This window comes from Micromesistius poutassou (assembly GCF_964030765.1).
Source record: "Micromesistius poutassou genome assembly, chromosome: 5".
In the NCBI taxonomy this organism is placed as follows: domain Eukaryota; kingdom Metazoa; phylum Chordata; class Actinopteri; order Gadiformes; family Gadidae; genus Micromesistius; species Micromesistius poutassou.
Window position 1 is genome coordinate 19,252,812 of NC_140275.1, and position 25,752 is coordinate 19,278,563.

Below are 25,752 nucleotides of genomic sequence, written 5' to 3' on the forward strand. Positions count from 1 at the left end.
TCCCCTTTGAAGCACACACTCAGAACCTGAGAGCCTTTTTAACCTACCGTTGAGTAGCAGCATCTAAAGGAGCTGTCTTTGTTTGTCCCTGCAGTGTCGGTGGACACATCATCGCTTGTCGGTTTTTGTTTTCAGATGGGAGCAACTAAATGGCCGCCCGTGCCCCCATGGCTCTCTCCTCTCTCCCTCCCTCGCTCTCTTCTGCTGACAGACAGGGAGGGAGGGAGGGGGGAGGGTTGTTGTTGCAATCCACACTCAGCGACCAGGTCCCGCGTGGTGCCAGAGATAAGGTGGAAGCCATTTGTCAGCGCGCCTCACAAGGACGCTCCTACGGGATCGCTGCGTCTGGGAGCGGTCGTGTTTTTTCTGTTCTGTATTCTTGTCAATGTTGAATAAAGCAGCTGCAGAGAAGAAGTGTGTTCTTAAGAGAAAAGTAAGAAGAAAATGCACAGTTCAGCCGTTTACACACAATACACTGTCAGTTTCTATGTAAATGACTCAAAACTAACACACTGTATATATTTAATGTGAATGCCTGTATTATACAATGGTAGTTAATTGCCTCTAAAATATGAATCACCATATTCCAGTCATATCTTGGGATCAGTAGATGTGTGCAGAAACACTCCTGTCATCCAATGTGTGGAACAGTAATTCAATTTAAAACGTAAATAATAAATTGAAGAATTTGAAGTGAACTATACAGAGCTATATCAATATCCTGCCCTGGCATTTTCAGTGTGATTTCGATATTTTTTTATTATATGCTTTATATCGTATACGTACCAACTAACACCATGTAAAGGATGCATAATAAGCATTCACTCTACATGACTAAGAAGAGATTACTTGAGTTAATTACTGATATATTATACACCTACCAACAGTATTTCCTGCCCTTGGCAGTAATTATTAGAAAGATTTACTAAAGTCGGCTCGCAAATCCGCGGAATAAATGCACATTCAATTTCCTATAAACATCCGTTTGTTCAAAGAATATGAATAGAAAACGTCTCTCTGAAGGTGTTTGGATACAGATTGCTTGCGTGTCATCTGCCCTCAGTCTTCATTAACAGTCTGAGGAGCTGCAGCATCAATATGTCTGACAGGGAAATCCAATAATAACCAGTGAGAAACAGGTGACACACCATCCACACACATCTTCATCCACCGCTCAGAATAGATCTAAACAATCTTACATAGCAAGCTGGAATTATGACTGGTAAAACTGAAATATTACATTAAAAATACATATTTACTACAGATGAGTCGTAGAGTCGTAGCAGAACTTTCTTTGTGATTTCTATCTACCATGTGGTTATTGAGTAAGCAGGGCTTCGGCATCTTGGTCAAGGATGCTGCAGGTAGATTGAGGACGATAGGGTTTGAACCCAAGACCTTTCAGCTGGGATCAAACCCCGGTTATCTCCCTTGTAGTAGGCTGGTTTGGATAGTTTTTGCATATATCACCAATATGCCACAGCCTGTCAAGAAGACTTGTTATTTAGACCAATGGAATGAATAGACCCTGGTCTCACCCCAGCACCCACTAAAATAGATAAATGAAGGACATACATGTCATGGAAATAATGGTGAATCATCCCAGTAGGAGAACCCCCAACAGGCTGATCTTACAGAAATGAACAGAGCGGCGAGGAGAGAGAGTAACGTAGTATATTGAACACAGGGCCAGTGGCCATCCATACACATGAAGATGCAGATGCAGACTTCCTACAGTGGCGTTCCATGTTGACGCGATGACTACTGAGGCTAAACAATAAATACAGGCTCCGCTTGGTTAAACACTTCATTGTACAACGTTGTGTAAATAAACACTGAAACAAACGTCATATCTTTATTACCCCGCGTCACAGGGCACACATTCACACATGTTCAAGTATGCCTGAGGAACTAAACGGAGCAATTTGAAAATAAAAAATAGGGAATAAAAAGAGATAAAATGCATTTAAAAAATAAGTGAACTGGCATTGCATTTCACAAAAATTCATATGCTTATGATTTTGGAGCAATTCACTGTAAAGTGCTAACTGGTTTGATCTGAGGAAGAAAAGAAAAAAACACATGTTCCTCATGTGAACTGATACACACACATCACATCACCTTACACATGGAGGGTACAGCAATAGCCAGTTGTCAGGCAAGCGTTAACCAACCAGACATGGACCACATTTCATGTATTAGTCCTTTAATAAGATAACTGCTTCCTTAAATTTTCCTTGTTAATTTAACAATGAGAATCTGGCCGACTGGCTTTCAGGACAATGCCGATTACAAATGCTGGTGTCACTGTACAGCTCTCCTCTGACCTACAGGCAACGGACCAACATCCAGTATATCAAACCTCAGGTCCAGCACGTCCCGTCCTGGCATAGATAGGGGGTCTTTGAACGAAGGGGGGGGGGGTCTCCTCTCCTCCTCGTCCCCAGGGGGGGGGGCTGTGGTGAGCCGGCCTGACAGAGGCCCGGAGCAGGGCTCTGTCAGACCGATGCCTGCCTGCCTACAGGTCCTGAGTATCGCTGAGGCCCCCGTGCTGCTGCGGCCCGTTACCGGGGAGGCAATGAGTGTTCTTCTTCTCTCGTTTAGCATTTTCTTATATTTAAAAAATAAAATAGAAACAAAGGAACAAAAACGAACGGAAAGGGATGAGGTCGTTTATCTCCTACCTGGCCCCCCCCCCCCCTCCCCCCCCGCCCCCTCCCCACACTTAAAAAAAAAAAATCCACCTTTAAAGGGATTTCCTCCCCCCCCCCCCCCCCCCACACACCCGAATTATAAAACACAAATAACCCCTAAGGAAAGTGAGCTGCAGAATGGCTTTACTCCTCACAGTCTGCGGGGGGCGCTGTGGCCCCTGGGAGCTGAGGTGTGATCGCTGGTCTTTTGGCCGTTCCGTCGTGTCTGCTGATTGGTCCTGCTGGCGGTGGCGGCCGGGGGGGGTCTCCGGGCGGCAGGGGGGGCCGGGGGCCGGCGCCGTCCCCGGGGGCCCTTCGGCTTGGCCCGAGCGGCCGCCGCGCGGCCCCTTCCGCCCCCCGCTGGTCACTTGCGGGAGTGCAGGGTGTCCTGGAACTTGGTGCTGGTGTAGCGCACGTGGAAGCCCTTCTTGTTGATGGTGTCGTCCGAGCGGAACTTGATGACGATGGAGTCGCCTGCAGAGTAGATCTCCTCCGGGGGCTGGAAACACACGGGAGGAGGTGTCAATGTGTGTGTGTGTGTGTGCGTGTGCGTGTGCGTGTGCGTGCGTGTTCCGTGCTTTTCCACCTCCCCCAAAACGACCTCTTTAATCCAAAACTAATGACTTTTCTTACAGCGAGCCGCACTGAGAGCACATTTACTGCTGTGCTTTATGATCCCCTCGACTGCAGGAGAATTGAGGATTAAAAGTATTTTGGAATGCGCCCGCGGCAGAGTCTGGGCCCCTCTGCCGGTACGGGGCCCTCCTCCCCGGAAGCCGCGTCGCTGGGGCTGGATGGCTGAGCCCCGAGTGACGAGCCGAACGCGGCGGCTCTGAGCCAGGCGTCGCTCAAAGGAGCTGCGTTCACAAGCAGGTTATCAGCGCGCCCGTTCAGCAACACGTTTCAATACGCTTGTTTGTTTGTTGTTTGTGCGAGGATAACATCTCCGCTAAACGTTTTCTATAAACTCCAGCGAGTGAAAGAGGTTTTCCTCGTGGTTACAGACACCGAATTCAAATTGAGACGCTGGATTGAAAGGGATATAAAATCCTTTTTTGAATGTCAATGTCTCTTTTCCATCACCGTCTACATAAAAGCGCTATAATTGTTCCATTTAGAAAGCTCAACAAAGAGGTCTTGATAATTGGTTTCTTGTAGCCTACATCAAACTGAAACGATGTCAGGTTATTCCGATCCGTCTTTAAAAAGACTTCCTGCGGAGCCGGCTCCCTGGGGCGTCGGGAAAACACGTCGCCGGGGGCAACGCAGCACGGTAGACGACACTTCAGCGGAGTCCCGCACTTATTTTTAAGTGTGCCAATTAAATCAAGCTGTGCTGTGACCTGTGAGGCGGATGAAGCCCGGCCGATCTCGCTGGCTCTTCTCTGGTTGCGGCGCTCGGGCCTGATTCATCCTCTGCTGCAGCCGGAGGCACCACTGCACTGACCACTGACAGGCTGTCAGAACGCAGGGAGCGCCGGCCGCTTGACGGAGCCGTCCTCCACCTGCACCACGACCTCAGCCTGCACCCCCCCTCACCGGCCAGCGAACTCAGCCTACACCCCCCTCACCGGCCCATGACCTCCACCTGCACCGCCCTCAGCGGCCAGCAAACTCCGCCTGCACCACTCTCTCTCTCTCTCTCTCTCTCTCTCTCTCTCTAACTCACCCAGCTTTAACACGCCCAGCTTTAAACACACTCAGCTTTAAACACACTGAGCTTTAACTCATCCAGCTTTAACTCATCCAGCTTTAACACAGCCAGCTATAAACACACTCTGCTTTAAATAATCCAGCTGTAACTCACCCACCTTTAACTCATCCAGCTTTAACACATCCAGTTTTAAAGGGGTAGTTCAGGATTTTGGACATCGGGTCTCATTTCCAAGTGAGCCAGTGTGTTATTTCTCATTGGAGACTGTTTTCAACACTTTTCATTCAGTCCTTCTAGTTGCAGAAATCGCTGGTGCTAGGCTAGCGCAAGTCAAGGGGAACTGCTAGCCTGCCAATAAAAACTAGTTTTACCCACTCCCGAGGCAAACCAATTATAATGCCTGACTATCGATGTAAATGTCTGTGTTGATAGAATAGTGTTAGAAATAAACTTACCCTTGCATCACATTGCATTTAGTTTATAATCCCTGTAGTTGGAAGCAAGCTACGGCAGCGGCGGACTGATATTACCTGGAGTGCGCTTCTCTGTGTACCTACTGCTGTAGTGAATTGGTTGCTACACCGGAGCAAAGTGAAATTCCTCTGCTGCTGAGAAAGTAGTCCCCCAAAATGTAATGTGATCATTGCGATACAAGGATAGTTTTATTTCTAATATTATTCTATCAACACAGACATTTACATCGATAGTCGGGCATTATAATTGGTTTGCATCGGTGTACTTTGGAGTGGGTAAAACTGTTTTTATTGGCAGGCTAGCAGTTCCCCTGGACTTGCGCTAGCCTAGCACCAGCGATTTCTGCAACTAGAAGGACTGAATGAAAAGTGTTGAAAACAGTCTCCAATGAGAAATAACACACTGGCTCACTTGGAAATGAGACCCGATGTCCAAAATCCTGAACTACCCCTTTAACCCTCCCAGCTTGAACACTGATTAAAGACAGAGACCCAAGCGAAGGGAACATAAATACCAACCCCCCTGGAAGTTTAGGAAGCTCCTTTTAATGCCTTAACGGATCAAGGCTGAGGCTCAGCGAGGAGCAGCTCATGTTTTATACTGGTGAACGATACGGAGAAACCTCCCATCAGACAAGCAGGGATTTATCACAGCGGCTGTCTCTTATCTGAGGTAAAAGATCGGATGCACGTCAGATAAGCGCCGAAAAACACTTTTGTCATTCATGCGTCCTGACGATCGATATCACACCGAGTGTAGAGTACGCACCCATGAAGAAATGTTATATCTAGAGTCCTAAACATTATATCTGGCGTTACTAAATAAGGTACTTACTCCTGACACATAATCCTGCCAGACGTCCTGGACGTTTAAAAATAAGCAAAGTCGAGAGCGTCAGTCCACACTCGATCGATATCTTTCGGGAACATTTCTGAACGGGCTTCCAGCGGAGAGCCGTGCGTGTGTGCGCGTGCGTGCGTGCGCGTGTGTGTTTCCATGGCGACCAGGCCGACAGCTTACCCCTGAGCCGCAGTAGCGCCCCAGCCGCGGGGACTTGGTGTCCCCGCCGTCGAACAGCTCCATGTAGTCGTAGCCGCAGTCCGCCTCCTCCTCGATCTCGAAGGTCTGGAAGATGAGCTCCACGCCGTAGCCCTTCTCCGCCGCCAGCACCCACTGGCAGTCCGACGCGCCCGGGTAGTTGTTGTCCCCGAACTGGGCGTGCGAGAAGAGGTCCTTGGTCTTCACCTCCGCCTTCAGACGCCCGCCGCACTCTGCGGAGCAGGGGGGGGGGGGGGGGGGAGGAACACTAGAGCTCACGAACACGATCGCCCGGGGAACGGCCGCCGCCAGAGAGGCCATCGCTGATCTCTGTCACGGCGTGCTCGGGTTGACTTGTCGTCACCTCGATGGGATAAACTGGCACGTATTGTACGCACGTGTTGTATTGTATGTCCTGTCCTTGCACTTAAACATATTACTTAGCATCGTGTAGCATCTTATATTAGCTATCTTTGTTGTTCACGGGGAATGGGTTAACCAAGCGATTGTTAGTGCTTGGTTCTATGAACATCCTTACCGTACCGGCATCGGTATACCATTTCTCTTTCTTCTGACAAATTTTAATTTTTTTGTAATTGTAAGTATTGTGAATTGTAAGCTTTGGATAAAAGCGTCTTCTAGAGTCCCTAAAATTAAATGTTAAAATCAACTCGGAAAATGTTAAAGTTCAAACTAAATAGAAAGGGTTCCTAAGGGGCTGAGCGTTGAGCCTCAGCCGCCCCTCGGCCCTCGTACCTGCGGTGTGGGACGCCTCGAAGCCCTTCTTCTGCACCGAGTTGTCCGAGAAGAAGCGGATGAACAGCTTGTTGGCGCTGGACGTGATGGGCGAGGGCTTCTTGGTGCCGCAGAAGCGGCCCAGGCTGGGGGCCTTCCCGTCCCGGCCGTCGTACACCTCGATGTGGTCGTAGGCGCACTCCAGGTGGGCCTCCATGTCCATCTCGTTAAAGGCCTGACCAATCCCAGCCCAGAGAAACAGCTTGTTAAAGGCCTGGCCAATCCCAGCCCAGAGAAAAACGCTTGTTACAGCCTGACCAAACCCAACTCAGCCCCTGCTTACTGCACAGAAACGTTTCCTCTGCTGGTGGCAAGATCTACTAATTCAACTAGCTGCTTTTTCAAGATTTGTTTTGTACAGAATATGATGACAGAAGCACATAATTCCCAATTAGTATTTTGCAGCAACCACCAAAAAAGCAAGACAAGACAAGCAGGCAGTAACCAGAAGACACCAGATCATTAGAGCAGTAATTAGTGGAGGTTCCACCTCCAGCAGTGATAGACAAAACGGGATACATTGGAGGAAGACAAACAAACAAGGGAGAAAAGGGAGAGGGATTTGTCGGCCGTACAATTTTGATGCGGTGTCCCGGCGTGGCGGACAATGCCCAGGTGCAGGCCTTCTTGCTGGGGTATTTATCGGGCCAGTTGGGGCTGGTGATGGTGCCACTGGCGCTGTTCAAAACGTGATCACATCCGGCTGCAAGACAACACACAGACGGCGGTGGAGATTCAGAACATGGCAGGTCGACGATGGTAGAATCAACGCCATCGTCCCCTCTTGTCCCCTCTTGTGCCCTTGGTTCAGTACTTGGTTCAGCTTGGTTCAGACTTTCTGTTTTTTTTTTTACCACATCTGAGTTGGGAGTTCTCTAGCTCCACGGGCAAGGAGATGTTGTGATAAGATCCTCAGAGTCTGATCCTTAGTGTCCACACACAGTTAAAATCGTCCAATGGGGTGGTCCCAGCCTTGAACTCACCTTCTTTACAGTCGTGTTTGTTTTCGTGAAGCACAAAGCCGCTCCTGCACTGACAGCTGTAGCTGCCGAAAGTGTTGACACACTCGTGCTGACAACCTCCGTTCTCCTTGGAGCACTCGTCCTTATCTGAGGAGCGACACACACACACACACACACACACACACACAGAAAGAGAGAGGGAGACAGAGAGATGGACACACACAGAAAGAGACAGAGAGAGATAGACACACACAGAAATAAACGCAGAGAGACACACACGCAGAGAGACAGACACAGAGAGTGACACACACACACACACACACACACACACACACACACACACACACACACACACACACACACACACACACACACACACACACACACACACACACACACACACACACACACACACACACACACACACACACACACACACACTAAGCTTAGCAGGATATTTCTCATCTCACTGGAGAGCCGAGTGCTTGAAGAGCGCTGTGATGGACATTGCACTGTGTGGTCTGTGTGGTGACTGGTGAGTGAGAGAGAGGGAGGCCACCTGAGAAGAACTGGGCCTTGAAGCCCTTCTTGGACACGGTGTTGTCCGACTTGAACTCGATGCGCATGTTGTTGTACTGCGACGTGATGGCCTCGGGCTTCTCTGCCCCGCAGAACTTCCCGTGCAGCCGGGAGTCGGCGGACAGCCCGCTCCGCACCTCCACGTAGTCGTACTTGCAGACCTGCGGGCGGACGGAGGTCGGGGGATGTTAAAGTACGGCACCGTGCCGCCGTGGGCCGCCAGCCCCGGGTCTACGCCCTCTGTTGTTTAGCATGAACACGGTGAGGGAAACCGGGTGGGGTATTGGTGTGTGCCAGAAAAACACCCCAATATACTCTAAAGGTGAGCAAAAGACTAGGGAAGAGGATAGGGCCACATGTGAATTTTTTGGTGGTTCTGAGTTGAAAGTCAGAATTCTGAGAATTAAGTCATTTTTACTTTTTTTTTAATTTTTTTACTTTATTCTCAGAATTCTGACTTTAAAGTCAGAAGACAAAATAATAAAATAATCACATGTGGCCCTGATCCTCTTCCGTAATAGACTAACTAACTAATGAATGGAAAATAGAAACATGAACAGCAATACTCCTGTGTGAGAACACAGAACAAACCCACCCCAAGCCTATTCCTAATAAGCCTAGCGCTCACATCATTGCCCTCCGTCTCGAAGACGTCAAAGAGCAGCGTGATGCGGTACTGCGTGGGCGCCACCAGCTGCCAGATGCAGTTCTTGTTGGGGGGGTACTCTCTGGGCCAGCCCGGGCTGGTGATGGAGCCGTTCAGCTTGGTGATGAAGCCGCCACAGGCCGCTGGGGAGAGGAGACAGGAGACGGGAAGGAGGAGGAGAGGAGAGGAGGAGAGAGAGGAGAGGAGGAGGAGAGGAGGGAGGAAGAGAGGAGAGGGGAGAGGAGGAGACAGAGGAGAGGGGAGACGGGAGCGAGGAGAGAGAGGAGACGGGAGGGAGGAGAGGAGAGAAGAGGGGAGGGAGCAGGAGAGGAGAGAGGAGACGGGAGGGAGGAGGAGAGGAGAGGAGAAAGGAAAGAGGAGGGAGGAAGAGAGGAGAGAGGAGAGGAGACGGGAGGGAGGAGGAGAGGAGAGGAGAAAGGAAAGAGGAGGGAGAGGAGAGGAGAGAGGGAGAGCGAGGAGAGGAGAGCGGAGAGGAGGGAGGGAGAGAGGCGAGAGAAGAGAAGAGAGAGGAGAGAGATCCAGATGAACAGGGAGAAGGAAGGGTCATGGAGACAGATTACTTGGGTTGCTAAATGTTTTAGGTCAAACCCCCTCTCTTCACGGTCTAGTAGTGGTTTTGTATAAAAGAGAACTGAAGCAAAATGCAATACCTATGCTCCTATTGCTGACGGTACCCTCACAATGCTAAAGCTTTAGGTAGATAGTCATGCGTTTATTTTCCCTTTGACTCTCTGGGTGAGGTTGTAAGTCCAGCTCTGTGCAGCACGGCCCATATATGGTCACTGGACTGTCCCAAAATAATTCAGAGGATTGAAATACCCTGGAGATCCTTGTTTTGTAACAGTTTCAGGACAAGCTGGCCAAATTGACTCCAGGCAATATGTTAATCATATACTGTACTAGTCCACCACCTGTTTTGATTTAGCAGTCCCATCCTCCCCGACCTCACTCACTAGACTAAACACACACACATCTTCTCTGGGTTGATTGTATTCTTACATAAATGTGTTAAAATGTGTGTATTTTTCACGTCAAATTAATGTGTTTCAACTTAAAATGTCTGAGGTGTAGTGTAGTGAAGTCTGAGTTCCCCTGGGGGCAGACATTTTATGATTTGACCAAACACACTAAACAAAGGAGAAAACACATATACATTCCTCTAAGTTTACTACTACTTTATTACTTACTCTAAGTTTAAAGGGTGTTTTGTGAGCTGTATCCAACGTTACCTCAACTGCTAAGAAAAACGAATACAATTATATTTGCAGGTGTGAAGGTAAATACTTAAAATAATTCCTCAGAATAGTGCAACAGTGCAGTAAAGCTTTAAAGTCCCCTCACATGACACAAGTACAAAGGAAACCTGTGGCTAATCACAGCCCTCCGGTAAAGGGTATTTACCACGTAGCACCGCAGTTATAGAGCAGCGAAAAAGTAAAAGGGCGAGAGCAACTATTGCTCAGAGTAAGGACACCCAGGAATCTGCCCCAGTCTCCTCTCTGGAGGGCTTCAGCAGCAGCAGGGCTGAGTAAACGAGCCAGCCAGGAGGAGAAAGGAGGCGCAGGCCCTCCTTTCTCTCTCTCTCTGTACTCACCCTCACAGCTGCGCTTGTCTGCGGCCAGCTCGTAGCCGGGGTCACAGGCGCACTTGTAGCTGCCCAGCGTGTTGACACAGCGTTGCTCACAGCGACCGTTGTCAGGCTTGGAACACTCGTCCATCTCTGGAACGGAGAGCAGGGCAGGTTAGGACCACCGTGTGTGTGTGTGTGTGTGTGTGTGTGTGTGTGTGTGTGTGTGTGTGTGTGTCAGAGAGTTATAGTGTGCATGTGTGTGTGTGTGTGTCAGAGAGTGAGCGCATGCACGTGTGTGTGTATGTGCGTGTGAGAGAGTGAGTGCATGTGTGTCAGAAAGTGAGCGTGCGTGTGTCAGAAAGTGAGCGTGCGTGTGTCAGAAAGTAAGTGTGTGTGTCAGAAAGTAAGTGTGTGTGTGTGTGTGTGTGTGTGTGTGTGTGTGTGTGTGTGTGTGTGTGTGTGTGTGTGTGTGTGTGTGTGTGTGTGTGTGAGTGTGTTTGTGCACACTCGCAGAAGTAAAGGTCAGGAACATGCCACCAACCTAAACAAATATTTAGACCACCCTTAAGTCCACCCCCTCCCTCCCTCCCTCCCTCCCCTAAAAAGGTTCACCACCTGTGACCTCTGACCTTTGAAAAAGTTGGCGGCAAAGCCGGCCTTGTTGACCGAGCCGTCGGACACAAACTTCATCCACAGCTGGTTGGAGCTGGTCTTGATGTCGTCGGGTTTGTCGTAGCCACAGAAGCGTCCCAGCAGGGGGCTGCTCTCCGAGAGGCCGTCACGCACCTCCAGGTAGTCGTAGGCGCAGCTGTCGTGGCGCTCGATCTGTCGGGGAGAAGGGAGCAACCGGATTCACGGTGAACGTATTGATCTGGGAACAACGGGCCGTCAGGCAGAGGGAACGGGCTTCAGTGGTGGCATTGAGCAGAGCAGGATCTAGTCAGCGGGAGTTCGGTGGATGCATTTGGCACCGTGTTTGTATCGAGTTCAACTCTGAGCTCAACACACCCACTGACAGGCAGAGGAGCGTCCACACGAGGGCGAGCGTGAACGTGTGGGACGGTGACTCACGGTGACTCTTACTGTGCGTTCACACCAAACGTCGCGGGGCGACACGTTTCAATACAAAGTCAACGTAGAGACGCGTATCGGGCGAATTTTGTCGCGGCACGAACCTGTGGCAAGATTTGATTGACGGCGCGTCATTTTTCCACGTGAACGGCGAGCGCGTTCACGTGGATTTGCAGCGCGACAAGCTTCGCTGAAGTTTAAATATTTGAACTTAGCCGCGGCATTCGCGTGAGACAGCCAATCAGCGTTCACTCCCTGTGGGTAACGTGGGTGAAGTAACGTAAAACAGCCAATCACCGTTCAACCGGCTGGGCCAACCGTTCCCTGCACTCCGCAGTGAACCGCAGCTTGGAGGAGAAAGTGATTGTTGCCGTTTGCGACTCCCGGAGCTCTATATATGATATTATATATATATAATATATAAATATCTATATAATATAATATATACGATATATATTATATCACGGCACAACGCAGTGTGCACCTCCGGATTATATTATTAACCCATAAACGACGGGCATTCCGACGTCTCTCCCTCTTCCACAACAGGTAAAGACATGCAATGGTGGTTATCTCGGCCATGGTTGATGAGAATGAATTGGCATAAAGCACCGTTGGCGGGCAAAAGATGTCGTGCGACAAAATTCGCGGCGCGACAAAGTTCGCCTGACATAACTGCACACATAACTGCACAGCGACAGATTTTGATTTGTCGCGCAGCAAAACTTCTGCGACGGCGCGACCGGGCGAAAAATGTGTCTTTTGGTGTGAACGCACGGTTACAACCACCGATGTTTCATCACAAGAACGTGTGGTAGTCACACTACTGGCCGCCCTACCTCGAAGGACTGGAAGGTGAGGCCCACGTGGAAGCCCGCGGCCACGGAGATCTTCCACACGCACACTTTGTTGGGCCGGTAGTCGTCGGGGTAGTTGGGAGACTGGATCTGCCCGTTGTCCTTCTTCACCTCTCCGCCGCAGATCGCTACGCGTCAGGGTGGAGGGAGAGGAGTTAAAAGCACTGGTGGGATACGTGCAGCACACGCCCCGTGTCCTTCAGGCCAGCATGCGGTCGACGTGGCCGTGCTTACACAACACAGATTATCTACGTTGACCTCAACACACCAGATGATGCTGTTCACATAATCAAACACACATGTATGCACGCATGCACTTTCTTCTGTTCTGTTTCGCCTGTTTCTCTTTCTCTCTGCCCGTCTCCCTATATCTCCCTCTATATATCCCTCTCCCCATCTCCCTCTCTTTCTCTCTCTCCCTCCATCCATCTCCCTCTCTGTATCTTTCTTCATCTCTCTCTCCCCCATTGAGTCCCCCCCCCCCCTCACTCTCTTCCTCCCTCCCTCATGCTGCTCGTTCTGGTCTGGAGACAGTGAGGGCCGTGAGCAGGCAGTGTTTAATACGGAGAACAAATCAGCTCTCTAGAGAAGCTTTTCTTGGGGGGGGTCCACATTGCCGGCCGTGGGGACCGGATCGGTCTAGGGGTGAGGGGGGTAACGGAGGGGGGGGGGGGAGGGGGGTGTCTAGGGGTTAGGGGGTGAGTCACAGAGGGGGAGATGGGTCTAGCGGTAAGGGGGGACAGGGGGGTTAAGGGGTTAGAGGGTGACTCACAGATGGGGGGAAAAGGGTCTGGGGGTGCGGGGGGGAACTAAGGGGGGGTCAAGGGGTTAGAGGGTGACTCACAGAGGGGGAGAAGGGTCTGGGGGTGCGGGGGATAACTAAGGGGGGGGGTCTAGGGGTTAGAGGATGAGTAACAGCAAGGGAGATGGGTCTGGGGGTTAGGGGGTGATTCACAGAGGAGGGGGGAGATGGGTCTAGGGGAGAGGGGGGGTAACAGAAGGGGGGGAAGGGTCAAGGGGGGAGTCACAGACGGGGGAGATGGATCTAGGTGTTGGCGGGGGGTGGTCCACTGCTCACCTTCGTACACGGCGGAAAAGCCCTTCCCCACCCAGTTGCTGCTGGTGCGGAACTCGATCCACAGCCGGCTGTCGGTGGAGATGATGGTGTCAGGCAGCTTGTCTCCACAAAAACGACCTGGTGGAGAACACACACATACACACACACACACACACACACACACACACAGGGTAGGTCTCCAGTGATTCACGGCGTATTCGTGGCATTCTCATATGGGTTCACGATGAGTCAGCTGGGAACGATAGAGAGGACTGCAACATCTTGATCTCCTTAAGACTTTCTGCTGCACAACAATGCAGACAGCGGACAATAGTGCCGTGTTCAAATAGAAAACCGTTGGTTGGACACACACACACACACACACACACACACACACACACACACACACACACACACACACACACACACACACACACACACACACACACACACACACACACACACACACACACACACACACACACACACACACACAAATACAACCTAGCTTTCAATTTGCCTGCTCCAATTCATTTAGCTTTAACAATACCCACATCAGTTCACGCTGTATTGCAACTGCTGTATGTTGGGCAGCAGTGACTACAGAAGACTGCAGAAACAATGGAGGCGTCACAGCTATGAAATACTTCGGCAGTAAAACTCCAGAGATGCAGCCTCCAGATGCTGGACATATGTTCCTCATAAGAACGACTTGAGGATCTGTTCCACTTATCCTACAGGCTGCAGAACCTGGTTAACCCACAGCTATGCAGTCACTCTCTGCCCTGTAAAGCGATCGGCCGGGGTAAAGAAGACGTCCAACACATCATGCTGACCTTTGAGCGGGGCCTTCCTCCAGTAGCCGTCCCTGATCTCCACGTGGTCGTACCAACACAGGTGGCTCCTGTACAGATCCATGGAGGTGAAGTTCAGAATGATCTTCAAAACCAAGAGAACATGATTATACACACACACACACATGACCACGTAACTACTACTACCACCACCACCACCGCTACTACTACTATACCACTACAGCTACTATACTACTACCACTACCATACTACTACCACTATACTACTATTACATTTTTAAACACCCAACCCTTGGTCATCATCAGAATTATATGTTTGGAAGCAGTCAGTGAAAAAAAAAACAGAAATTCGGCCAAAATAGGCGCTAGACCACAGGGCTAGTAACTTTCAAAAGTTACAAGCCCTGGTGTAAAGTTACTAGACCAAGCAAATCAATGTGTGTCGTAGGCACGCACATCATGTTTTCACATCACACAACACAATTTTCACAATAAAAATTTAAAAAGAAGCCATTTGGAGGACTTTCAGCTCAGAAAATATATAATTTCATCATGGACATTAATATTGTTATTTTTTTAATGTGTGTTTTCAGCTATTTTTGGCATGATTGTTTTATCAGTATAAACCACTATAAACCACACCACTGACGGAGCATGATGATGTAAACCTCTCTTGGACAGCATCTATAAGATTGATTGCGAACATTTATTCATTCATTCTTTATACAGTACATTTAAATGCTAGTGCTGATTATATTACTATTACTCACAGACGTGCGGTCAGGGGTGGCAGAGGAGGCAGAGCTAAGGGTGGTATAGGGCCAAGCCCTTGGACTTTCAAGGCCCTTCCCTACTAGAGCATGGAAACCCGACCAGAGCTCGGTCACATCAGCGCGATAAATAGAATAGAATAGAAACTTTAATTGCCACACAACAATGTTGGTATTTTTTTGGCATTGAAGATTTAAAATTTAAAACAGCTCATTATGTAGAGTAGCCAATGGGGTCGGTCGTTTCACTTGATATAAAGGTTCGTTTTTGTGATTAAAATAAATTTAAAATAGGACGAGTGTGGTGTGTGATGAAATTTGTTTATGTATGACAACGCAAATCGTGCATAAATTAGCCTAGTCTAGCCTATGTGCGCAGTGCAGATGATGAGAGACTGCTAAATAGGACCAATCTCAATCAATAGGTTTGCGATGACGGCCGCAATGCTTGTAAAATACGCTCCGTGCAAAGGGGTTGTAAAGTTGCCAGACACATGGGCTGGCAAGTGCATGGAGTTACTAGCCCGATAGTAAAGTTACTAGACCCGGGGGTGCGGGCGTGTCGCCATTTCGAACCCTGAAGCAGTGCTGAACAACCAGCTGAGAGCGGGCTCCAGGCAGGGGGCTCCAGGCAGGGCCCCCTGGCTCTGTGAGCAGGCTCCAGGTGGGGGAGGGGGGGGGGGCGCTGGCTCTGTCAGCGGGGGGGCCCCGGGCCCTGTGAGCAGGGGGCCCCTGGCTCTTTGAGGTGCCACACAGACGTACCTTCTCCCCCGGCGTGACGGAGATCCTCCAGACGCAGTGCATGTAGGCTGAATAGCCGTTGGGATAGCCAGGAGACGAGAAGTTCCCACTGCTCTCCTGGAGACTGTCCCCGCATCCTGGTACACACACACACACACACACACACACACACACACACACACACACACACACACACACACACACACACACACACACACACACACACACACACACACACACACACACACACACACACACAATGACGTCATGGGTAGGAAAACAAATTAATTTGTTTCCCCTTCAACAACACCTGCGCCGCTGGGGCCGGCTGTGCAGACAAACAATCACCGTAGTGAATCCCTCCCCTGCCCAGGGCTCCAGGCCACTCCAACATACACTTGGATATAAAACAGAGCAGAGGCAGAAACGTGTTCTAAAGAAGGTCCACGTGCCGCCTGTTACCCCCTCCATCACCACCTCCTCCACCACCACCACCACCACGACTCCTCCACCAGCACCCCCACCGTCCCCCAGCACCCCCAACAACACCCCAGCCTCCTCCACCACCTGCTGCACCAGTCATCCCCTCCAGATGATCACCACACGGAGAGAAATGACACAGTGTGGCGTTCTGCCACCGAGCGTCTTCTAAATTAAGCCCCTGGAAGTCTATAAATACCCAGACCTGTGGGGGAGCAGATACATTATGTACATGATGCGGTGTGAGAGAACCTGCTAGACCGAGCCTCTCCATCCTCACACCGCCTCAAGGACGGGAGATCGATGAGCAGGGGTGAGAATAACACAGGGAGAGTGAAGGAGAAACCGTAGACGTGTTCCGGCTGGTACCGTGCACAGTCTAGGCCTCCGTGATTTCCTTCTACTGGACTGACTGCTCCAAAGGATCTGGACGATCAGTTGAAATGTGTTGTGAGGATGTGGAGCGCTAGGAGCTCCATTAACACTCCTTTCATAGTGTGGAAACCAGTGACGATCAGTGTCTGGAGACTGGAAAAGCCCTTCAGTGGGCACGGAGACGGGTTACCTACACGTCTGCTACTGGAGTTCACAGCTCTGTGACGTTTACTTCTGTGAGTTTAGAGCCGTTCTGTTTGGGTCTCACTCACTTTAGTCTGAAACGTATGAAGCTGTGGAGAAACTATGTCTGAAAGCACTCTTCCAGAGCGGTCGTTTTCTCTCTGGCTCGTTCCAGCCAGTCTGCGTGGGTTGTAGCGACGCCCCTCACACTTGCTCCTCTGGACCCACTGTACTTGCGTTTTCTAAGCCCTCGACTTCTATTTGGTTGCCTCATATAAATATTTTTTTTCATCCCATGGGCGGAAATTCCACTGCTAAAACGGGCAGGCTTTACCTACCCGTTAAATGGTAATTGTTACTGAAGGGTATCGTTGGTTTACCGATCCCCTTACTTTATACACTCCACGGGTAGGGCATAAAGAGGACTGGGAGACATCCATGCATTACCTTCCACTACCCAACCACAAACACATGTGGAGACTCAACGTAGCCATCACAAAACTGGCAAGCGCACACACACACACACACACACACACACACACACACACACAAAATATTCGCCACATCATCTGCTCTGCGTCTTCCCACACTGTGCTGAACTCGGTGCCCTCACACGGGCATACAGTATATTTAAACCGTCCCATTGATGACATCCCAATTATGGTTCAAACCGACCACATCTTAACAGAAGTACTGAAATAGGCCGATGACCGGCCTCCTCTCTTCGCTACGAAGCTACCGTGACGTGGAGCCGACAGCTGAGCTCTCCTCACAAAAAACCCTACATTTAACTTGCCTAAACATCTGATCCATCCGACAGAAGCCTGCTGCGACTGACTGGGGGTTTGTGAACCTTACGTCTCCTCCACTCGCATGCTGCAGAGGCTACCCCGTGTCTTCTCCAGCACCAAGCAGGACGGAGACAGGGGGGCCCCCCCCCCCCCCCCGAGGCTGGGACGTTTACGTTGAGGAAAGTGCGGGTGTCCTTTCCCATAAACCTTTCTTGAGTCACTTGTTCTCGTTGAGCAGCTGTTGGTTCGTTCTCCCAGCGATGACCAACTTCCTGTCCCTGGGGGCTGTTTACACTCCTCTGGGTTTCGGACGCCTCGGAAACCGTAGCCAAGGAGCCAGGCCTGTGTGGATGCGTGGCTATTTTTCCACACAATGTAAACTACATCTTGGAAGTGCCGGGATGCATTCTCCCTCTCGCTTTCTCTCCCCCGCTGTGTTTATGACACTGTCTCCATCTGTCTATGTATCCCTCCCCGCTCTATTTGTCTCTCTGTCCCCTTGACCAAAGGCACGTGTATATTGCGGCAGACGTGGAGATGCAACAAACACAGATATGTTTACAGACATGGCGGGGTCTTACGGGAGCACTTGTAGAGCTTGCGCGCTTGTGTAATGTCCCCTTTGCTCAGCCGTGTCCTCTGGCCAATGGGAGGACGCACGCCGTTGACGTCATAGCGGGGGAGGATGGTGTCCAGGAAGATCCCCCTGGGAGTGGACAGACAATGTGCGTCCATGAGAAAAATAGAGGATCATCAGGACACTCAAATGTAAACACATTACTTGGACATACTTTCACACGACTGCCAAGAAACAAGCCCTTGTGGACAATATGGTCAATAATGGAGAAGGTATATACGCCGCTGTCAGCAGATTCATCCAGAGTGGACATGAAAGTATTGGAGCGTGAAGACGTGGACTGGTATGAACATCTGGCTGTCTGCCATTGGAACATTGACCCGACAGGGCTTCCCCACGGACCCCTGCTGTTATTAAGACTGGATCAGCGTTTCAGAACTCGCACAGGGATGAAGAGTTGTCCGTTTGGAACAATAACTATTGCACCACAGTGAAGCAAGGACACAGCTGCCACACGGCACGTTCTGTCAGCCTTAGCCAAAGGATTTCTGCTGTAACACAAACGACTTCAATCCAATCGGAATCAGCTCCAGAATGTTCCTGGATTAAATCGGACACACCGTGTTCTTCTTCAAGATAAACACCACCAGGCTCCTTCAGATCCTAAGGGTTGTTACCTTGCGTGATTTCCCTCACAGCCATTGGCTTACGGCGGCTTTACTGACCGTTATGTTTGTGTGACCTTGAACATGCAATTGGGTATTATCATGTCAGGTCCCTTAAACTCTGTGATATAGTACAGAAATATCAACCATTAAATACTAAATAATTGTTCTTTGAAACCCTTTTCCTTTTACCCACATGGGTTACATGAAATGGTTGGCCAACCAGTCGTAGGTTGTGGATAACTGATGCAACATCATGGGTCTTATAATGAGCAAAGGTCATGTCTGCGACCCGTCATATGGTGACAGCAATTAATACGTTGGTTAGCCCTGGTTTATTAATCGGGGCAAATCAACAGCTAGCCAATGCAGGGTATTTATTCTGAAGACTGAATGTGGACTATGATAAGGATCCAATTTCAGAACAGACCCAAAACGAAGGGCAGAGCGAGAGCGCTCGAGGCAAGTACACTTACAGCAACAAATTAAAAGTAATACCTTAATATCCTTTAACCAATTTAGACATATTATCATAAATCTGCCAAACTCTACCTGCAACTGTTTTAATTGAGCTATATTTTATTTTAATTCCAGCCATTCCACATCTCTCTGTAAATGTTTAAATTTTCTTTTTCTCTTTATCAGTTGTTGTATATTTGATGTATTTGCATTGTATATTGTGTATATATTGTTGTTTTTGCTGACTCAACATCATTGCAAATCAGGGTCATCCCTCAATGAATCTTTCGAGTATAAATAAAGGTTAAATGAAAATGAAATGAAAACTTGACACTGTGTGGCTAGATGATCATCTCCTCTCTCCTTCTCCAGCATCGGTCCAGTCGACTGGGTGTTCCCATGGCGACTCGGCCATCAACACCAGATATGTTCAAACACGGCAACCAGAGAAAACGGTTTAGACCGTGTCTGTCTGTTTGTCCGCCCAACTGCCCGGCTGTCTGTCCGTCCGTCAGCCTGTCGGTCAGCGGCTCTTCTGTCCGACTGTCTAGCAGTCAGTCCGTCTGTTGGTCCGTTTGTCTAGAGTCAGTCCTACTGTGTGCAGTCTGTCTATGGGTCCGTTTGTCTAGCAGTCAGTCCGCCTGTGGGTCTGTCAGCGTCAGTCAATTTGTTGGCCTAGTGTGTGCAGTCCGTCCGTGGGTCTGTCCATTGGTCCGTGTGTCTAGAGTGGGTCCGTCTGTTTGCCTGCAGCGGCTAGAGGAATGGAGCCGTTGCAGCGGGCCACTCCAGCCGGTGTCAGGGCTGACAAAGGGGCACTAGCAGGTCTTATTTGAATTGGCTCCGCTCCATGTGCGAACCATGAAAAACACTCCGGAGCAGCGCGGAAGGAGGCGGGGGTAGCGAGTGAATCTCCAGGTCGGGGCAACACACCCCAGACAAGAAAAACAAGAGGGTTCAGCCTTTCACCCAGGGAGACACCACCAGGAGCAAGAGGACACGCCGTGAAATCCTCCCAACAACGGCCCCCGAGCGAAGGCCCTTGGTTCCCACGGTGATTTACAGTACAAACCCTGAACAAACACGCCTCTCAATAAGGGCTGGACAAAGGGAGGACATGAGCACAGGTAGATCAGCCAATCAGCTTCCCAGGAAAAGAAAACGCCAGCATATCTTCCCTTGGAGTGACCTGAGAAAAGCTAACAGGACCCTCCTTGTCTGGGTGATGCAGGGCCGCTTCATAGTAACGCCCACAGCCCTCTTATGTCTAAGAGCTATTTTGATCAGGGGGTGGATGTCTGTGTTTTGGGTGGGAGCGGGGTTGCAAGCTAAATTCCAGCAAGTCGAATGTCAACAGCAGGCAATAGATAACCCACTATAAACTTCTTGGTTCTTCCATGGCATGCCAAACTCTGAGGCTAAAGACAGTTAACAGTCTGTTTTGGCCCAGCTATGGCTCTATACCGAATGTCACGGTGTAGATAAACAAATGGAAACACCACCGGCCGTGGAGTGCAGCTCACCTACATCTGCTGGACACCTACTGCTGCCCAGGCTCCTCTGTAGCAAGAAGGTGAATAATAAAGAATTTCATAATTCACTTCCATTTTGCGTGAGGCACATTCTTGGCAGGCAATGTGGATGCACAGGGCCAGACAGGCATCTCGGCCTGTTGGCTTAAACCCAGCCACGGGCGCCTCAAACACAAAGATGCTTCTCCTTCCCTCTCCCGTATCTTTCTTTTCCACCTCCCTCCGGTTCCCGTAATCTGGCATCCACGAGCGCAAGGCGGGTGAGCGTTGGGAGGAGGCTCCATACGTCGAGAGAGTAAGAGAGAACAGGAAAGGGAGAACAGGAGAGAGAGAGAGCTTGAGGGCGAGAGACTGAGAGCGAGAGAATACAGAGTTAAGGGCCAACATAGTGCGTGAAACACAAAGGAAGAGAAAACAGCTGGTTCACATATGAGCATGATATAGGAACCATTGAGCTCTAAGTTCACTCCACTTAGAACATTACACTCTAGCCTTCTACACTGAGGGTCTGTCACAACGGTTTACCGGGGAAGGAACGATGAGCCGTGGGGCCAGAAGGTCTGCATTAAAGTTGTTTTGAGGACAAACTGCTTTACAGTGGATCGGTCGAACAAACCTTCAGGACACATTATTGACAGTAAGACGACTCCTTCTTTGACATCCTATGTCCAAATACCTCCTACTTTATGATAGACCTCCTGGCGAAGTTATGGAGCCACACTGCTGTGAGCTGAACGCTTAATGCAATTACAATGAGAGTCAACTCCCTCTGTGTTTGCTCCGAGCCTCCAACCAGCTGTAAGCAGTAAGCACGGTGCCTCCAACTAGCTGTAAGCAGACACTTCTAATGAGAGAAGAGCACTTGCAAAGAGGGGAGTGACAGGGCCTCAGATCCGTCATGTGGGAGCACACAGCCCAGATCTTCAGCCTGGCACAGAGAGTCCACGATGCATTCCATGATACAAGGAGGTAATCTGGAACACCAAGGCCTCGTAAAGACTCGTTTTGGTACAACAAGCACACATTTGTCTTTTTTCCTTTAAGGAGGACATCAACTTTAATTTGGCATGACAACCACTTCAGCAATTCCATGAATCCGTGCCTGGTAGTTACTGCGAAATCATTGCCTTGGGATTTATTTTTCTGTACAAAAAAAGCAAAAGGCACGAGGAATCAATGGACAGGGATCTGTCGGCCATAGACAGTTATTGACGGAGTACAAAGAACAACCTCTGAAACATTTGGATGTGTTGTTGCGCAGGCTGTAAAGGTTAAAGCAGAGGAAAGAGCTTTGAAGTAAAATGTGAGGGGAAACAACGTGAGATCTTTCATGTCATCTTGATGCCAAGCTAATTACTGGCTAACCTACTTTGTCCTTGTCACCAGACGAGATGTTCTGAAAGATCGGGGGACTATATTAAAACCCCAGCAGAATTATAAGCGCTTGCAGAAAAGGTATTAGAGAAAAGAAATACAAAAAATGGTTTTAACGCGTCTCGAAATGGCGGGCCGAGTCCCGAGCATCAAAGCGGTTCTGTGCGGGGTCCACACGCTCGTAACGAGGCAGCTGACCGCAGGAGGCCTCCAGGTTTACAAGGAGCTCCATCGCGCCGAGAACGGCGGAAAGTGAAGGCTTCTGGGGGGATCAGGCGAAGGCCCTCGCTGCCGGGGGAGCCAGCCCGCAGCGACCACGGCGCTAGGTTACCCGGCGGCGTGATGCTAATGCGTCTGCTGCTGATGCTACAGTTCAGGAACAGCGGGACTGCTGGGGTCCTGATAGGGACAAGCTGTAGGTGGAGGCCGGCGTGTTTAAGGGCGTTAACACGTTTTAAAGTGTTTCAACACAGCCCCTCTGCCTGGAGCTCGGCCCAACAACACACACCTCTTTCACGGTGAACACAATATCCTCAGTCATCGATAGACAAGAACATTTTGTGTTTCGTCATTCTGCCACGTTGCCATCGTTGGAGCCTTTCATCATCATTAGTTTTGACTTGAAGCCACAGTAACTACTATTAAAGGATTTTAAGGGATTATTTACATTAAAAAAACTATGAATAGTTAAAAGTTGAATGTGTAATGTTTTACAGAAAGTAACAAAATGTTGAAAAACTTCCATCAGAAAGAGAGAAAAGAGCCAAAATAAAGAAAAGGGAGAACTATGATGTTTTCATAAAAAGCCTCTGAGGAGAATGTTGATGCAGAGATGCAGGCAGGAATCTGGTGCTGAGTCAGCAGAGGAACATGAACACCTCAGCCAAGATGCTAAATGAATAGAAATTAGATTATTTTTTAAAAGGTCCGGAAATGCACAATCCAAACATTTTAAAAAAGGGAAAGGGAAACTTCCTATTTCCCAAAATGTTTCTTCAATCCCCCCAGGGCATCAGCGTCAGCTTTTCTGTGATTGTACTCAAGGGAGCAGCAATAAAATTCAGTCTGAGATATCAGCCACGTATCGTGAGCTGCTGTCATCCCTCCAAAAGCATTCTAGCGTTGTTCTCGTTTCTTTCAAGAAGTTAAGAGAACCGTGACCAAAATAATATGAGAGAAAGGCAGGATGGAGAGAAGAAAACATTTACAAACACCATATCCAAGGCAGCTGTTTCTAAAATAAAACATCTTCAAGCCATTGGTGTCAGACTGATCCAGACGGTTCCTGTGTTTCGGATGAACCAAATTAATTGCGGTGCATCTCTAAATGCCATCAATGACAACAGAAACAGTGGCAGATGCGCAGATGTTCCTGTAGCCCGAGGCTCTGCCACAAACAACGAGAGCAATGGAGGCCACCAGCGCTGTGATTTACAACTCTGGCGAGGTTATACGCAACGGCAAAGCCTACAACACGTCAGGCCTTTCTATGTCTGGCCTGGTTACAGACATAGAAAGGCCTGACGAAACAATGGGTCCAAGAAAGAGGACAGACCGGGCGGAGGGGAAAGTACCGGCAGGTCCACCCCAGGCTGAACGGAGCGGGACGGAGCAGAGGAAGAGAAACGACGGCCGGGGGAGGAGAGCGTTGCCGTCCTTTACCTGGAGAAGGTGTTCCTGGCGTAGTGCATGATGCTGTCGAAGTCGTACACCTCGCCCAGAGAGTCCACCTCGCCCGGCTCCATCTTCAGGAAGTTGTACTCTTGACCTGCAGAGCGCCAGGGGAAATGTGGAAATATGAATGTAAGCTAGGGATGAGGACATAGCTGTGTTAGGCTAAACATATTCATTGTATTAACTTAAAATAAATATACATGTGTAGCATGCACAACTAACTCATTTTCAATAAATATATAATTAAAATAGTATTTTATTAAATATGAACACAGGAATTAGTATTTTGCAGTACAGTTTAGCTTAGTCGTGCGTCTTTTCTTATAGGCAGGTAGCTAGGTAGGTAGGGAGCTAGGTAGGTAGGTAGGGAACTAGGTAGGTAGGTAGCTAGGTAGGGAGCCAGGCCACAGGTCCTACCTGGCTGAATGTTGTCCCTGATGATGCTGACGTGTTCGTCCCGGTCCGGTCTGGTGTGCTCGTGCCAGAAGCCGATCACATGACCCAACTCGTGCACCACGATACCGAACTTGTCACAGTTTTTGCCAATAGAAATGGCCTGGGGTCCCCCCCCCCCTGCGGCCCACGTAGGAACAGCATCTAAACACACACACACACACACACACACACACACACACACACACACACACACACACACACACACACACACACACACACACACACACACACACACACACACACACACACACACACACACACACACACACACCGAGCCCAACAGTGGAACATTAAGCAAGAGGAAATCCCTACAGGACTGACAAACATGGGAATCGGGACCAGGGCGGACAGACATGGGAATTCCAAACATGCCAATTTGATATAATTCCTAAAGCAAACTCAGTGTTCACGTCTAGAGGGATCGTTATGGAAACGGTTGCTTGCTCCTGACAGCCTCTGTAGTGTTTCAGCAGCGGCAGCCTCTCCGGCGTACAGACGTACAGGAGAGAGACTCATTCACGTGTGTGCCAGCACAGATGCAACCGAGCGCAGCAGTGGAGGCTGACTGGCCTGGACATGAAAGGTTCACACACACACACACACACACACACACACCGGTGCGCCCGGCCAGCCTCTCCGGAGACACGCCTTGACCTTTGCACAGGCCAGATGGGTCTGCTGCTGAACACGCAGGCCAGCCAGCCATCCCACCGCTAACCGCTGCCGCCCGTACAGAGAATGTCATCCCTGTTCCTCCTCGGGGCCGTCACCGCCAGGGCTAAAAATGGCCACTGACGAATTCGGTTGGAATAAAGTTGCATCCGCTTGCCGGTGGTACATGGGTCATGATAGCAAGATATGAGTTCATGGTTTTTCTTATGTATTCAAAGAATATAGTACATCTGGATTTGTCAATGGGCAAAACGTGGCCGGGAAAACGTGGCTGGGCCAAAGTTTGTGATACAAAACTGAATATAACTATGGATAACAAAATGTACTTCTGAATTTATAGCCAAAAGCTTTTCAGCATATTCGGTCATTTTTATCACAACAAGGATGTCAGCCGTGGCGTGCACAGCACTCCTGCTGCGGGGCAGAGGAAGTGAGGAATATTTCACCTCTCTGAAAAGGGATTTTGGAATTTAAAACTCACAATAGTCGCTTAGCAACAAGAACCCTGAAAGACCAGCGCCTCTCTCCAGGGGGGGCCGTCAGGCCCCACAAGGCCCAGAGAGGCGTCGTCTAATTAATGGACCGACTTGTCAAGCAGAAAACCATTGCTGAGGTGCACCCTGTGGAAAGGCTTAGTGCGCGCTCCTCTGGGTGCCATTATGTTCCACTAAGTATTACACAAACTGTTTGCCTGAGACGCGCTGTGACGGCGGAGCAGGAAGCACGCTCTGCCCATGAATGGGCTTCTGTCTCTGCGCCCTGGCGGGGGGTCCCG

The 25,752-nt window shown here is 49.6% G+C and overlaps 1 protein-coding gene across 1 annotated transcript in view; it reads right to left on the reverse strand.

Annotated features, from left to right (window-relative positions):
* Positions 1–1,841: 1,841 nt before the first annotated feature.
* Positions 1,842–25,752, reverse strand: part of bmp1a (bone morphogenetic protein 1a) — a 34,330-nt gene continuing 10,419 nt past the window's right edge. The window contains 17 exon segments of the mRNA XM_084467592.1: positions 1,842–3,192; positions 5,842–6,092; positions 6,616–6,829; positions 7,230–7,357; positions 7,638–7,763; positions 8,176–8,356; positions 8,824–8,984; positions 10,457–10,582; positions 11,062–11,257; positions 12,343–12,488; positions 13,439–13,555; positions 14,254–14,356; positions 15,764–15,879; positions 18,153–18,277; positions 23,838–23,943; positions 24,267–24,420; positions 24,422–24,446. Coding sequence (XP_084323718.1) covers positions 3,058–3,192; positions 5,842–6,092; positions 6,616–6,829; positions 7,230–7,357; positions 7,638–7,763; positions 8,176–8,356; positions 8,824–8,984; positions 10,457–10,582; positions 11,062–11,257; positions 12,343–12,488; positions 13,439–13,555; positions 14,254–14,356; positions 15,764–15,879; positions 18,153–18,277; positions 23,838–23,943; positions 24,267–24,420; positions 24,422–24,446 — 2,410 coding nt within the window. The 3' untranslated portion in view covers positions 1,842–3,057.